Here is a 16,082-nt window from a genome sequence, read left to right on the forward strand (position 1 = left end):
GTGGCCTCTTCTGACCTGCTGCTCTAGATATTAACTCCTTTGCCCATGGTTATTGCTGCACATTTTTCACAAGCCACAATTATTTCTTCCTTATTCTACAGTGCCGTTCCTGTTAGGGTCCTATAAACTCTTCCCACAAGTGACTTCCTGGGCTGGATTCTCTGATTCTGGGGTTATGTCCCCTCGCTGGCGTGGGAACGGTTACGCCATAAGAAATGGTGTAAAACGGCCACCGAATCCCCGTTTTGCCGGGGGCTAGCATGCCGGCAGCGTAGAGCACCCGGCTCTAGCTGCCAATATGGCCCGGAGAGCTGCTGGGTCCATGGCATGCACACGGCGGCGGCCTGCACCGGCTGCACCGGGGTACATGGTGGAGGCTGCTCGCAGAGCCGGCCTGCGAAATAGTGCCCCACCTCTGGCAGGCTCACACGCCCCGGACTACACCACTCTGTGCCCCAGCCAAAGTCCCCCCCTGCCCTCGCATCGGCCCTCCCCCAACTGTGGCGGCGCTGGACTGAGTCCGCAGCCGCCATGCAGAGTTCCTGACGGATTCGACCATACGCAACTCACGCCATTGGGAACTCGGCCGGTCGGGGGCGGAGCATCGGGGGGGCAGGCCTCAGGCAATGTCTTGAGGCTGTCGTTATGTGGCATGGCATACTCTGCGAGAACACCGCTTTGGAGGGGGCGGAGCATCGCGAAAGCGGCGTCGCCCCCAATTTGGTCGGAAACTATGATTCTCCGGCCGATTGCCGAATGCGATTTTGGTGTCGGAGACCGGGGAATCCAGCATATCTTTACAATTTTTTCTCTCTACCAAATTTGATTCTACATCTTGATCTTTAAAACAAAGGTGATCTCTCCCCATTGTACTGCCATCCTTAATTTACAGAGCTACCTCACCACCTTTTTCTACCTTCTTGTCCTACTGCACGTCAAGGAGCCTAGAATATTCAGGTCCTAGACTTGGTTACCTCGCAGCCACGTCTCGGTAATGGCTATAAGGTCATACCCGTTTATTTCTAGAAAAGCGACAATTCATCCATTTTGTTACAACTGTCACACTTATTCTGATACAGAGCCTTTAATTCTGCCTTTTCACTATTTCTGAAATCTCTGGTCTTATCTGTGGTGCACCCATAGTTTTGTGTGCATTGTTCTTCCCTGCAACACTCTTATCATGACCCTTATTACTACCTTGCTCTCTTGCTGTGTTTTCTCCCTTTAAATTATATATTCCCTCAATTGACCCCTCACCCCACTATGACTGGCCACAGTAAGATTCAGGTGAAAACCGTCCCAACGGTACAGCTCCCATTTTCCCCAATACTGGCGCCGTTGCTCCCATGAATTAAAACCCATTTCTCCCACATCAATCTTTGAGCCACACATGCATCTCTAATCTTATTTACCCAATCCCTATTTGTTTATGGCTTTGGTAATAATCCAGATGATTTGTGGTTCTGCTTTTTCAGTCAGCCCTAGTTGCTCACACACCTTCAGAAGAACCTCCTTCCAAATCATATGGGCAGCACGGTAGCACAGTGGGTAGCACAGTTGCTTCACAGCTCCAGGGTCCCAGGTTCGAATCCGGCTTGGGTCACGGTCTGTGCGAAGTCTGTACTTTCTCCCCGTGTCTGCGTGGGCTTCCTCTTGTGCTCCAGTTTCCTCCCACAGTCCAAAGATGTGCAGGTTAGGTGGATTGACCATGCTAAATTGCCCCTTAGTGTCCAAAAAGGTTAGCTGGGGTTACTGGGTATGGGGATAGGGTTGCGGCATGGACTGAAGTAGGGTGCTCTTTCCAAGAGCCGGCTCAGACTTGATGGGCCAAATGGCCTCCTTTTGCACTGTAAATTCTATGATTCTATGTCATTGGTACCTACGTGTGACACGACCACAAGATCGGGATCAGTCAGCATTCCTGTTCTAAATGACGTTGTAGATCCAGCGCCCTCTGCTGGACTGTGTGTGTTTGTATAACAAATGAAAACAGGATTAGACATGGCCGTGATTCTTCCCTGGTTGAAAAGCCATTGGTAGGAACTGTCCTAGCAGACTGATAAAGCATTTCCCTTGGGGGAAATGTTGGTGAATTTGGAATATTTTGCACATCTTCTTGTCAATGTGTATTTAAAAGGAAGGACTATTTATAATTTCCATTCTCCATGTTACAGGGAACAATTTGCAATGACGCTTTGATGATGCTGTTCTGTGGCCCCTGTGAACTCTGTCGAATGGCTCGTGAGTTGCATCACCACAATGGACAGGGCTGGTAAGAGAAGTAGCAGCCTCCTTTTAAAACATTTTTGTGTGTTATTTATCCAATTGAGGGGCAATTTATTGTGGCCAATCCACCTACCCTGCACATCTTTGGGTTGTGGGGGTGAAACCAACGCAGACACAGTGGACATGTGTAGACTCAACATGGACAGTGATCCAGGGCCGGGATTGAACCCGGCTCCTCAGCGCCGTGAGGCAGCAGTGCTAACCACAACGCCAGCAGCTTCCTTTTTGACAGAAACTGCCCCCTTTCTCCCAGCTCTCTGGGTGGGTGAAGATGCCATCAGCACTAACTGAATGTCTGCAGCTTCCCTAAGAACCTATTCTTCCTGAGGAACCAGGTTGGCATACACTGTGGGATCATAGCAAACACCATCCTGCCCTTAGCTGGTGCTTCAATCATAGACAACAGAGAAACAGGCCATTCCCCCTTCGTGCTGTGTCCATGCTTTCAAAGAGCTGTCAAGTGAATCGCGTTCATAGAATCATAGAATCCCTACAGTGCAGAAGGAGGCCATTTGGCCCATTAAGTCCCCACCAACCCCCTGAAAGAGTACTTCACCCAAACCTACTCCCCCACCCGATCCCAGTAATTCCACCTAACATACACATCTTGCGACACTAAGGGACAATTTATCATGGCCAATCCTCCTAACCTGCTCATCTTTGGACTGTGGGAGGAAACCGGAGCACCCGGAGGAAACCCACGCAAACTCGGGGAGAAAGTGCAGACTCCACACAGGGTTGGAATTGCTGTACTTTTCTTTGTTCTGTGTTCTAACCCGGGTCACTGGTGTTGTGAAGCAGCAGTGCTAACCACCATGCCACCTCTTGGTGAGGGCACCACCGTTGCCCTCCTCTTTCCCTCTAGCCCTACAAATATTTCCATTTTGGTACTTATCTATTTCCTTTTTGGAAATTATTATTAGATTCACCTCCACTGCTCACTGAGGGAGGGAATTCCAACTCGCTGCATAAAGAAACTCTCCTCTGCTCCCCCTACTTTGCTTTTCCTAATTATTTGATATCTGTGTCCCTGGTTTGCCAACTCTCCTCTTGCCCACAACTGTTTCTCCTTAATTACTCTGTCAAAAACCTTCCATCATTTGAACACCTCTATTCCATCTCCCCTTAAGCTTCTCTGCTCTCGGGGTAATAGTTAGAGTTTATCTGGTCTTTATCCACTTTACTACAGAATAGACTGAGAATAATCAGGCTGGCTTTTACTCGCCCTGTTAGTTTAAACCTGTATCCAACCAAGATTAGTTAATTCTGGGTGGACAGGGAACTGGAACTGGGTCCACAAATCTGGATCACAGTCCTCACTCAAGGTGAATTGGGGCAGATGGTAGTGTGGTGATAATACTACCAGCCTCGTAATCTTGACTAATGCCGACCGGCGCCGCAGCGACCGCGCCGATGCGATTGGCGCCGATTCAATCGATGGCCCAGCGTCAGAGCGACGTGGCGGGATTCGCACGCGCCCCCCCACCCCCACCCCCGGCGATTCTCCGACCCAGCGCGGGCTGGGAGAATCCCGCCACTGAAGTCTGTGGCCCTTGGTTGCCCAATAATTACAGGTTTGTAAATGTAAACACAATTACTTCTTATTTATAACAAGAACTATAATGAAATGTGCAGCAAATACACAAGCACACACGGGACAAACAAACAAAGAGGGAAGAGAAGGGTGAAAATAATAAGGATGAAAGTAAAAAGATAAGAGTCTTTGTTTCATATGAGTGGTTCTAGTACCTTTCTTCTCTTCAAACTTTGCTTTCAGTTCAAGGTTTTCACTGCAGATTCATTTAGACCGCGGCAGTTTCAGAAAAAGAGCTGCTTTTCTGGAGTAAACATGAAGTAGAGAGAGCTGGTCCTTTCCTTTGAGCATCAAGGATTCAAAGTCTTCTTTCCTTAGGTCTCTGGAAATCATCGCACTTGGGCAGAATCCAATCACAACCTGTTACCAGGCTGAATACACCATTTTGGCCAATTCATTGACCACCAGCCAACCAATCAAACCGAATTCCACCCCATCTCTCGGGTCCCACAGAGTCTGAGTTCTGTTGTCCAAAGCTAACAGTGTTCTCTCCTGTAACTTCTGAATTCCTTATTCTTTCCACTACTTGACTTAAAACATATATGTTCATCAAGCATCCATGGATCAAAAACGATAATGGTAAAATAAAGAGAGGGCAAATAAGGGAATCAGCAGGAATGACCTTTATGTCAAATAGTATGTTAGCTTTTGTTACAAAGAAAGTCTTGAAGAACTCTTCCTACAATTATACACGTCATTAGTGAGATCACATCTGAAGCATTGATTACAGATTTGGTTTTGATACATAAGGAAAAGCAACCTGCTCCAGACGGAGTGCACCAAAGGTTCACTAGACATGTTCCTGGGATGAGAGGATTGTCCTATGAGGAGATTTGGTCAACATTCCCTGATGTGTAGAAGAATGAAAGTTGATCTGATAAAACACATACATTTCTTGAGGCTTGATAGGACAGAGACTGCTAAAATATTTTTCCTTGGCCAGGGAACCTAGAACATGGGGTCACAATCTCATAATGAAAAGGCTTAATTATTTAGGACTGAAATTAGGAGAAATTTCTTGACTCAAAGAGTTTAGATTCTTTGCAATTCTCGACCCTAGAGAGCTGTAAATATTCAATTGTTGAATATATTTAAACCAGATGCCAATAGAATATTGGATATAAAGGGAATTATGGGACATGAGGATAGTGAAGGACAATAGACTCAAGGTGGATGAGGATAGTGAGGAAGGATGAAGATGAGGTAGTTGAGATGGATGAGGATAGTGACAGAATTTGGAGTTGAGGTGGATGAGGATAGTGAGAGAGGATGAAGTTGAAGTGGATGTATATAGTGAGGGAGGATAGAGTCGAGGTGGATGATGGAGTTAGCATGGATCAGAATAGTGAGGGACGATGGAGTTGAGGTGGATGAGGATAGTGAGGGAGGCTGGAGTTGAGGTGGATGAGGATAGTAAGGGATGATGGGGATGTGGTGGATCAGGATAGTGAGGGACGACGGAATTGAGGAAGATCAGGATAGGGAGGGAAGATGACGGAGTTGAGGTGGATCAGGATAATGAGGGAGGATTGATTTGAGGGGTCATGTGATGGTGTGGGAGGATGATGTTGAGGTGCATCAAGATAATGAGGGACTATGGAGTTGAGGTTGATGAGGATAGTGAGGGCAGGGGAGTCAGGATGCATCAGGATAGTGAGTGACAATGGGCTTGAGGGGGAACTTGATAGTGTGGGAGGATGGTGTTGAGGTGCTTTAGGAGTTGGGCTGGATGAGGATAGTAAAGGACGAAGGAATTGAGGTAGATCAGAATAGTGAGGGACGATGGAGTTGAGGTGGATGTGGATAGTGAGGGAGGATAGAGTTGAAGTGGATGAGGATAGTGAGAGAGGATGGAGTCAAGGTGGATCACAACATTGAGGGCTGATAGGGATGTGGTGGATCAGGATAGTGAGGGATGGTGGTGTTGATGTGGATCAGGATAGTGAGAGACGATGGAGTTGAGGATAAGGATAGTGAGGGAGGATGGATATGAGGGGAAGCCTGAGAGTGAGAGAGGATTGTGTTGAGGTGCAGCAGGATAATGAGGGACTATGGAGTTGAGGTGGATCAGAGAGGTGTGGTAGGATGGAGTTGAGGTGGGTGAGGATAGTGAGGGAGGATGGAGTTGAGGTGGGTGAGGACAGTGAGGGAGGACGGAGTTCAGGTGGATCAGCATAGTGTGGGAGGATGGATTTGAGGTAGATCAGGGTAGTGAGGGACTATGGTGTTGAGGTGGATGAGGATAGTGAGGAAGGATATGGTTTTGAGGTGGATGAGGATAGTGAGGGGGAATGGATTTCGGGGGGAACCTGATCATGTGGAAGGATGGTGTTGAGGTGATCAGGATAGTGAGGAAGGATGATGGGGTTGAGGTGGATGAGGATAGTGAGGGATGGAGTTGAGGCATATCAAGATAGTGAGGAATAATGGTGTTGAGGCAGATGAGGAAAGTGAGGAAGGATGGAGTTGAGATGAATGAGGATAGTGTGGGAGTAGATTGTGAGGGAGGATGAAAGTGTGTGGGAGGTGAATTGTGAGGGAGGATGGAGTTGAGGTGAATCTGGATAGTGAAGGACAATGGAGTTGAGGTGGATCATGATAGTGATGGTGGTTTGGGAGCATGAAGAAAGATTGAGTTGAGGTGGATCGGGATAGTGAGAGAGAATGGAGGTGAGGCGGGTTCGGATGGTGAGGGAGGATGGAGTGGAGGTGGGTGAGGACAGTGAGAGTATATGGAGTGGAGGTGGATGGTGATGGAAGGAGGATGCAGGTGACTAGGAGGAAATGGATAATGAGGGATGATAGAGTTGGTGTAGAGGCAGTGGCATGGTGATATTGTCACTGGACTAGTAAACCAGAGACCCAGAGAAATGCTCTGGGGACCCGGTTTCGAATCCCACCACTGCAGATGGTGAAATTTGAATTCAATAAAAATCTGGAATTAAAAGTCTTATGATGACCATGAAACCGTTGTCTATTGTCATTTAAATCAATCTGGTTCACTAATGTCCTTCAGGGAAGAAATCTGCCATCCTTACCTGGTCTGGACAACATGTGACTCCAGACCCACATCAATGAGGTTAACTCTTAATTGCTCCTCAAGGGATGGGCTATAAATGCTGACACATAATGTGGGAGGAGGGAGTTGGGAGGGACGAGCAGAGTGAGACGGATGGAGTTAAGGTGGAAAAGAATAGTGAGGGATGATGGAGTTGAGGTGAATGAGTATTGTGAGGGATGATGGAGTCGAGGTGGGTCGCTGTAGTGAGAGAGATGGAGTTGAGGTGAATCAGGATGATGAGGGATAGTGAAGGAGTTGAGGTGGATGAAGATGGTGTGGGAGGATAGATTGGATAGTGAGGGAGGATGGAGTTGTGGTGGATCAGGATAGTGAGGGAGGGTGATGGAGTTGAGGTGGATCAGGGTAGTGTGGGAGAGGATAGATTGGATAGGGAGGGAGGATGGAGTGGAGATGAATGGAGTTGAGGTGGATCAGGATAGTGAGGGAGGATAGATTGGGGGAGGGAGGATAGATTGGATAGGGAGGAAGGATGAAATGGAGATGAATGGGGTTGAGGTGGATCAGGATAGTGAGAGAGGATGGAGTTGAGGTGGATCAGATTAGTGAGGGAGGAAAGAGGTGAGTAGGAGAAGGTGTATAGTGAGGGAATGTTGAGGTGGATCAGGATAGTGAGGGACGGTGGAGTTGATGTGGATCACGAATGTGAGGGAAGGTTGAGTTGAGGTGGATCAGGCTCAAAGGACCAAATAATCTTCTCACTCCCCTCAAAGGATCTTCCGGTCCCACCAAAGTCAACCCCCTGTGGCGGGTTGTGCAGCAGCACAGCTGGTGTGCAACACATGGGAGGTTCCTCATAAGACAGTCCCTTTGTTGCAGGAATCACTCCCGTGAATCTTCTCTGCACAGTTTCTATTGCAATTATATCCGACTGTACATATGCGGTCTCAGTAACGCCCTGCACACTTTTATACTCCCTCCCCCTTCCAATAAAAACCAACATTCCATTTGCCCTCCTCATTACTTGCTGAACCTGCATCCTAACCTTTTGTGATCCATGGATCAAAGAATCCAGAATTATTACAGCAAAGAGAAGGATCGTGTTTCCACCAGCTCTCCATTGGAGCATCACGACTTATTCTCCTGCGTTTTCTCCATACCCCTGCACATAATGTCCTCTTGAATGCCTCAATTGAGCCTGCCTGCACCACACTTCCAGGCTGTGCATTCCTGACCTGAACCATTCGCTGTGTGAAAAAGCTGTTTCTCACGGCACATTTGCTTCTTTTTCAGATACTTTGAATATGTGCAAACTCATTCTTGATCCTTTTATGAGCTGGAACAGTTTCTGCCTATCTTCTCTGCCCAGACTCCTCATGAATTTGACCATCTCTGTTAAATCTCCCTTAACCTCCTTCTCTCCAAGGAGATCAGTCCCAAACTCGCCAATCTGCCCTCATAACTGAAGTTTCTCATCCCTGGAAACATTTTGGTAAACCTCTTCTGCACTATGTCCAATGTGTTCACGTCCTTCCTATAGTGTAGCGCCCAAAACTGTACACAATATTCCAGCTGAGGTCTAACCACTGACTTGTATAAGTTCAGTATAACTCTTTGCTCTTCTACTCTATGCCCCTATTAATAAAGTCCAGAATACCCAATGCTTTATTAACTATTCTTTCCACCTGTCCTGGATAGAAACATACACAAAAAATAGAAGCAGGAGGAGGCCATTCGGCCCTTCGAGCCTTCTCTGCCATTCATTATGATCATGGCTGATTATCAAGTTCAATATCTTGATCCAATCTTCCCCCATATCCTATGATCTCTTTAGCCTCCTTCTTGAAATTACACAATGTTTTTGCCTCAACTACTTTCTGCTTTTATCAATTAGTTTTTATCAATCTTTTTCTCTTTACATGCCTATAGAAATTTTTACAGTCAGTTTTTATGTTGCCCGCTAGCTTACTTTCATTTTGTATTTTCCCCTTTTTAATCAATCCCTTGGTCCACCTTTGCTGAATTTTAAATTGTTCACAATCCTCAGGTCTATTGCTTTTTCTTGCTAAATTGTATGGCTCTTCTTTGAATCTAATACTATCTCTAATTTTCCTTGAAAGCCATGGTTTGGCTAGTGTTCCCGTTCTACTCTTGCGCCAAATAGGAATAAAGAAGTTTTATAATAATCTTTATTAGTGTCACAAGTAGGCTTACATTAACACTGCAATGAAGTTACTGTGAGAAGCCCCGAGTCGCCACATTCCGGCGCCTGATCGGGCACACTGAGGGAGAATTCAGAATGTCCATTTCACTAACAGCACGTCTTTCGGAACTTGTGAGAGCAAACCGGAGTACCCGAAGGAACCCCATGCAGACACAGGGAGAATGTGCAAACTCCGCACAGACAGTGACCCAAGCCGGGTATCGAAACCAGGTCCCTGGCGCTGTGAAGCAACAGTGCTAACCACTGTTCCACCCTGAGGTTCACCCATTTGTTCCTTGAATGCCTGCCATTGCCTGTCTGCTGTCCTTCATTTCAGTAATGTTTCCCAGTCGGTCATTGCCAACTATGCCTCTTACCATCATAGTTATCTTTGAGATTCAGGACTCTGGTCTCAGAATTAACTGTCTGACTATGCACCTTGATAAAGAATTCTACCATATTATGGTCACTCATCCCCAAGGGTTCTCTCACAACTAGGTTGCCAACTAAACCTTTCTCATTGCACAACACCCAATCCAAGATGGCCTGATCCCCTGTTGGTTCCTCAATGTATTGGCCCAGAAAACCATCCTATATACGCTCCAGAAATTCCTCTTCTATTGCACTGTGACTAATTTGACCATAGGAGCGGAATTAGGCCACTTGGCGCCATTCAATTATGGCTGATATTTTTCTCATCCCCATTCTCCTGCCTTCTCCCCATAACCCCTGATCCCCTTATTAATCAAGAACCTATCTATCTCGGTCTTAAAGACACTCAGTGACTTGGCCTCCACAGCCTTCTGCGGCAAAGAGTTCCACAGATTCACCACCCTCTGGCTGAAGAACTTCTCCTCATCTCAGTTTTAAAGGATCGTCCCTTTAGTCTGAGATGATGTCTTCTGGTTCTAGTTTTTCCTTTCAGTGGAAAGATTCTCTCCACGTCCACTCTATGCAGGTCTCGCAGTAACCTGTAAGTTTCAATAAGATCCCCCCCCCCCCCCTCTCATCCTTCTAAACTCCAATGAGTACAGACCCAGAATCCTCAACCATTCCTCATACGACAAGCTATTCATTCCAGGGATCATTCTTGTGAACCTCCTCTGGACCCTTTCCAAGGCCAGCACATCCTTCCTTAGATACAGGGCACAAAACTGCTCACCAAACTGTAAATGGGGTCTGACCAGAGTCTTCATAGAATTTACAGTGCAGAAGGAGGTCATTCGGCCCATCGAGTCTGCACCAGCTCTTGGAAAGAGCACCCTACCCAAGGTCAACACCGCCACCCTATCCCCATAACCCAGTAACCCCACCCAACACTAAGGGCAATTTTGGACACTAAGGGCAATTTATCATGGCCAATCCGCCTAACCTGCAGATCTTTGGACTGTGGGAGGAAACCGGAGCACCCAGAGGAAACCCACACACACACGGGGAGGATGTGCAGACTCCGCACAGACAGTGACCCAAGCCAGAATCGAACCTGGGACCCTGGAGCTGTGAAGCAATTGTGCTATCCACAAGGCTACCGTGCTGCCCATGTCTTATACAGCCTCAGCAGTTCACCCCTGCTTTTGTATTCTAGCCCTCTTGACAGGAATGCTAACATTGCATTTGCCTTCTTAACTGCCGACTGAACCTGCACATTAACCTTAAGAGAATCGTGAACAAGGACTCCCAAGTCCCTTTGTGCTTCTGATTTTTTAGAAAATAGTCTATGCCTAAATCCCTCCTTCCAAAGTGCATAACCTCACACTTTTCCACATTGTATTTAATTTGCCACTTCATTGCCCATTCTCCTAGCCTGTCCAAATTCTTCTGAACCCCCTTGCAATCCTTCTGCAGCCCCCTTGCTTCCACAATACTACCTATCCCTCTACAGATCTTTGTATCATTTCTTCCAGATCATTAATGTTGATTGTGAAAAGTTGTGGTCTCAGCACTATACCACTAGACGGCTGCCATCCTGAAAAAGACCCCTTTACTCCCACTCTCTGCCTTCTGCCAGTCAGCCTATCCTCTATCCATGCCAGGATCTTACCCTGAACACCATGGGCTTTTAACTTATTTAACAGTCTGCAATGCAGCACCTTGTCAAAGGTCTTCTGGAAATCTAAATAAATCACATCCACTGGTTCTCCTTTGTCTAACTACCCTGTTACCTCCTCAAAGAACTCACCCAATCTATATGCAGATTTCAGTCACCCATAATCACAGATGTTCCTTCATCACATGCATCTCTGATTTCCTGTCTAATGCTATTCCCAACATTACCACTGCTGTTTGGTGGTCTGTACACCATCCCTATGAATGTTTTTTGCCCCTTGATGTTCCTTAACGCGACCCAGACAGATTCCACATAGTCTGTGCTAATATCTTTCCTCAATATTTTATGAATGTTTTCCTAATCAACAATGCAGCACCCCCAAGTTTGCGTGGGTTTCGCCCCCACAACCCAAAGATGTGCAGGTTAGGTGGATTGGTCACGCTAAATTGCCCCTTTATTGGAAACAATTAATTGGGTACTCTAAATTTATAAAAAAGAAACGATGCAGCACTAGCACCTTTTCATTTCTGTCTGTCGTTCCTAAAAACTAAATAGCCCTCAATGTCAAGTTACCATCCTTGGTCACCTTAGAGCCATAGCCCTGTAATCCCAACTATATCATAACCCTTTACCTCTACCTGCGCAACTAATTCATCCATTTTACTTTGAATGCTCTGTGTGATCAGGTACAAGACCATAAGGCTGGTCCTTTTAGCATTCCTTTACCCATCCTACTATTTTTTATTTTATTTACAGTGTTATTATCTGATACAGGCCCTTGATTTCTCTGCCTAGCACTTTCTTATTCTCCTTACTGTCTTTTTCTCTTGTTCTTGATTTCCCCTTATCTGAATCCTTACATAGGTTCCCACCCCCCTGCCATATTAGTTTAAACCCTCCCCAACCACTCTAGCAAGTACCAACCCCCCCTCCCCCCACCAAGAACACCAGCCCCGGTCCTGCCCAGGTGTAACCCGCCCAGTTTGTACTGATCCCACCTCCCCCAGAACCGATCCCAATGCCTACGAAATCTGAAACCCTCCCCCTCACCCCATCTCTTCAGCCATGTATTCATCCGATACATCCTACTATTTTGACTGTGACTAGCACATTGCACTGGTAGTAATCCTGAGATCACTACCTTTGAGGTCCAACTTCTGAACTTTCGACCTAACTCCCTATATTCTGCTTTGAGGACCTCATCCCTTTTTTACCTATGCCGTTGGTACCGATATGCACCACGACCACTGGCTGTTCATCCTCCCCCTGCTGAATGTCCTGGAACTGTCCTGAGTCATCCTTGACCCTAGCACCAGGGAGTCAATTCATTTTCCATCTTTCCCCTAATTCTGGGGGAAGGGATGAATAAATCAGTGAATATTGATCACGTACGGTAGCACCGTACATGGTCGCAGTTCTCCTCAAAAACTCAGTGAACCCTTCTGGGTCATCTTTGCAGGAGGGACATTGGGCCATGATCAAACATAGCTCATGGGGTTTAAAAGCCTGCCACACCTCAATGAATGGGTCATCATTATCACCAGCATGGGGGTTAATAACACTCCTAATGGGATAATTTGCAGGGGGAGCTGGTGGCGGAAAAGTTTCCTCCTCCTTACGTTGGAGTGATAAATCAAGAAGAGCCTGATTGACAGAGGTGAAGGGTTGTTCCATATCCACGGCTTGCGCATGTGACCGAGTTGCTACGGGTGACGCGTCAGCAGGAGTTTCATTGGCAGTGAGACCATAAGGGGGAGTCTGGACTTGGGACAGTGGAATTGTAGGGCCAGGGCGTGCAGGATGAGGGTGGGGTCCAGGGGTCAACTCCTCCTCCTCTTCTGTGTCGCCTGAGAAGGGAAACAGTGGCATGCCAGAGCAACTGGGAGGATCCTCCTTTCGTTTAATCTGATGGGCTAGCCCTACCTGCCGGTTGAAGATTTCTTATTTTCGCTTTGTTGTTTATGCTTCCTATCCCAAAGTTCACATTCCAATTTTAAAGTCTCCCAATTTTTTGTTTTACCATCCACACAATCATCAATCCCTTTTCTGCGGGCGTTATCTCTCCAACTCATTAATAGTGATTGTTCGTGGCGCTTAGTGGACTGTTTTTTCCACTCTGAAATTAAAGATTTCCATTTGAAGCTGGCGTTTCTCTCCCAAATAGCTTTCTCTGCAGCAATGCAATTATCGTAGTTCCAAGTGCCACCCAGTGGCCAAATATCGTTACCCAATTTATTGTTCAGCGCAGCAGATAATCTTCTGAAATTACGTTCTTGAGAAGGGATCTCAGAACACATAAAAAATAGAGGGGAATTTCCCCCGGTTTTGTCTAAACTCTGTCCCATAATGTCAGTAAAATGTGTCCCTGGCAACAAAAAATGATCAAAAAAAATCCCTGGTACCAAATCAAATTGCTGGGTCCCTGACCCAAACTTAAGCCTGTGTAACAAGAGGTCCCTGACCTAAGGCTAACCACAATAGGGGTCCCTGATCCTAAGTACTCGACTAACAGTCCAATTTAGATACGGGCACCGTCACCTGTTAGTTACTTCTGTCAGGGATGAGGGGTCAAACCACCGATCCGAGAGAGAGAGAGAGAGAGAGACCAAGGTTAATCTTAACTTGTGCCGGCGTCCGTCTCTTCCCTCCAGATCGTGGCTCGATCACTTCTTCAGTCCCCCACAGAATTCACTCAGGGTATTGGTAACTGCACGCTTGCGGCAAATGTTGAAGTCAATATTTTCCTGCTTCTGTAGTAGAAAGATTCAACAACGCTCGTTAAGGCAAAATAACAAGGCTTTATTTACGAAGAGACTGCATGCAGTAATGGCTGAGACTGGAGGTCAGAGAGCAGTTAGTCCAACTGCTGATTCCTTCCCAAGTCTGCCCTTTCACAGAGACTTAGCTCAGTATTTATACATTATCATTATCAGGATTGCGTGACTACAGCTTAGTCAGGAATTCGATCAGAAGTACAAACATAAGCAATATCATAAAACAGACCAAACCTTGCTGACCTTCTTGGGCTCTTTGTCGCATCATTCATACCATTATCTTGTCCTTGGAGGGAACATTAAAAGGTCGGAGGAGACTTTCCTTCCTGACCTCATCTTGTCTTATTCATACGGCCCTGGGTTATGAGGAGTTAGTCTTATCAGGAGTTGCCGAGGTCAGGTATTTTGGAATGGTTTGACCTTCTCTGATCTTATTCAGACTTCAAGTTATGCGGAGTCGGCCTTATCAGTCTTACAGGGGTCTGGAATGGTTAGGGCAGCATTTCTTACAGGGGTCTGGTGAGCTGTCAGCATTCTTTACAGGGGTCTGGTGAGCTGGAATGAATAGGTCAGCTTTTCTTACATTGTATCAAACATTTTGACCAGTCTTCCCATTGACCAGTATTCCCATCATGCCATTACTTTATTCGTACCATATCACACGCTTGCCGCTTTTTCTAAGGACAAAGCCAGCTGCAATGCTTGTTTGCAATCCAGCTCATCCTCTGCTAACAGGACATAATGTATTGCTAAATTATGTATTCAGCAAACCAACCGGTCTTGGAGCATCTCATTTAGCATCAGACCAAATTCACAAGTCTCTGACAATCACCTTAATCTTGTTAAAAAGTTTGTAACTGACTCCCCAGTGTCTCGGAATGCTGAGTAAAACTGGTACCTTCGCAGAATCAGAGATGGCTTGGGTCATAGTACTCTTTTACTAAGTCCATCAATTCCTGGAAAGTTTTCGTGTCCGGTGCACTCGGTAAAGTGAGACTGCGCATAATGGAAAAAACTGCCGGCCCACACGGTCAGCAGAATGTCCCGTTGCTTTTCATCCAGAATGATATCATTTGCTCTAAAGAAGTACTTCATCCACTCTACATATCTGGCCCAGTCTTCCACTGCAGAGTCAAAAGAGTCAAACTTCCCGAATAAAGGCATTTTGCCTGTCAGTGGCTTACCTTTAATATGCGGCAGCTGTTGACAGAACACAGGCCCTCTGCATTATTGCTTCAGTAACAAACACACAGTCATTGCTTCACTTCTGGTTATTATCCAAGAATCCTAATTCTAAAATATGCACCTGGGCACTGACTAAGGACAGGATTGATATTAACTGCCAGGCCTTCATGATATATCCAGTCAAAACTCAATGTGTAGGCTCAAGCTTGCGAAAAGGTACCTTTATCAAGAGAATGATTGACACCCACGAAAGAATGGGGAAGAGAACAAGGTTTGAGACTATAACGCTGACTTTTGTTTGTTACAGATACTGCACAGAAGGAACAAGTCTCCTCATGAAGATCGGCTTGCACTCAGATACAGATTCAATGTGTAATCATTGTGTATCTTAATAAAGTTTATTCCTATCAGATACAAAGGAATGTGTGCTGGTCCTATTCTAACTTTTCCCATCTCCGACTATCCCCAGCTCCGACTATCCCCAGCTGCGACTATCCCCAGCTCCAACCATCCCCAGCTCCGACTATCCCCAGCTGCGACTATCCCCAGCTCCAACCATCCCCAGCTCCGACCATCTCCAGCTGCGGCTATCCCCAGCTCCAACCATCCCCAGCTCCGACTATCTCCAGCTGCGACTATCCCCAGCTCCGACCATCCCCAGCTCCAACCATCCCCAGCTGCGACTATCCCCAGCTCCAACCAACCCCAGCTCCGACCATCTCCAGCTCCAACCATTCCCAGCTCCGACTATCCCCAGCTCCAACAATCACCAGCTCCGACCATCCCCAGCTCCAACCATCCCCAGCTGCGACTAACTCCAGCCCCAACTATCCCCAGCTCTGACCATTCCCAGCTCCGACTATCCCCAGCTTCGACTATCCCCAGCTCCGACCATCCCCAGCTCCAACCATCCCCAGCTCCAACCATCCCCAGCTCCGACTATCCCCAGCTTTGACTATCCCCAGCTCCGACCA

At 46.7% G+C, this 16,082-nt stretch overlaps 1 protein-coding gene across 3 annotated transcripts in view; it reads left to right on the forward strand.

Annotated features, from left to right (window-relative positions):
• Positions 1-15,526, forward strand: part of LOC140430103 (cornifelin homolog B-like) — a 71,649-nt gene extending 56,123 nt beyond the window's left edge. For all 3 annotated transcript variants that reach the window (XM_072517628.1, XM_072517633.1, XM_072517622.1), the window contains exons 4-5: positions 2,175-2,272; positions 15,416-15,526. In XM_072517628.1, the coding sequence (XP_072373729.1) occupies positions 2,175-2,272; position 15,416 (99 nt within the window). In that variant the 3' untranslated portion in view covers positions 15,417-15,526. The remainder of the gene's footprint in view (positions 1-2,174; positions 2,273-15,415) is intronic.
• Positions 15,527-16,082: the final 556 nt, after the last annotated feature.

The sequence above is a fragment of the Scyliorhinus torazame genome, chromosome 1 (genome assembly GCF_047496885.1).
Source record: "Scyliorhinus torazame isolate Kashiwa2021f chromosome 1, sScyTor2.1, whole genome shotgun sequence".
NCBI classification, from domain to species: Eukaryota; Metazoa; Chordata; class Chondrichthyes; order Carcharhiniformes; family Scyliorhinidae; genus Scyliorhinus; species Scyliorhinus torazame.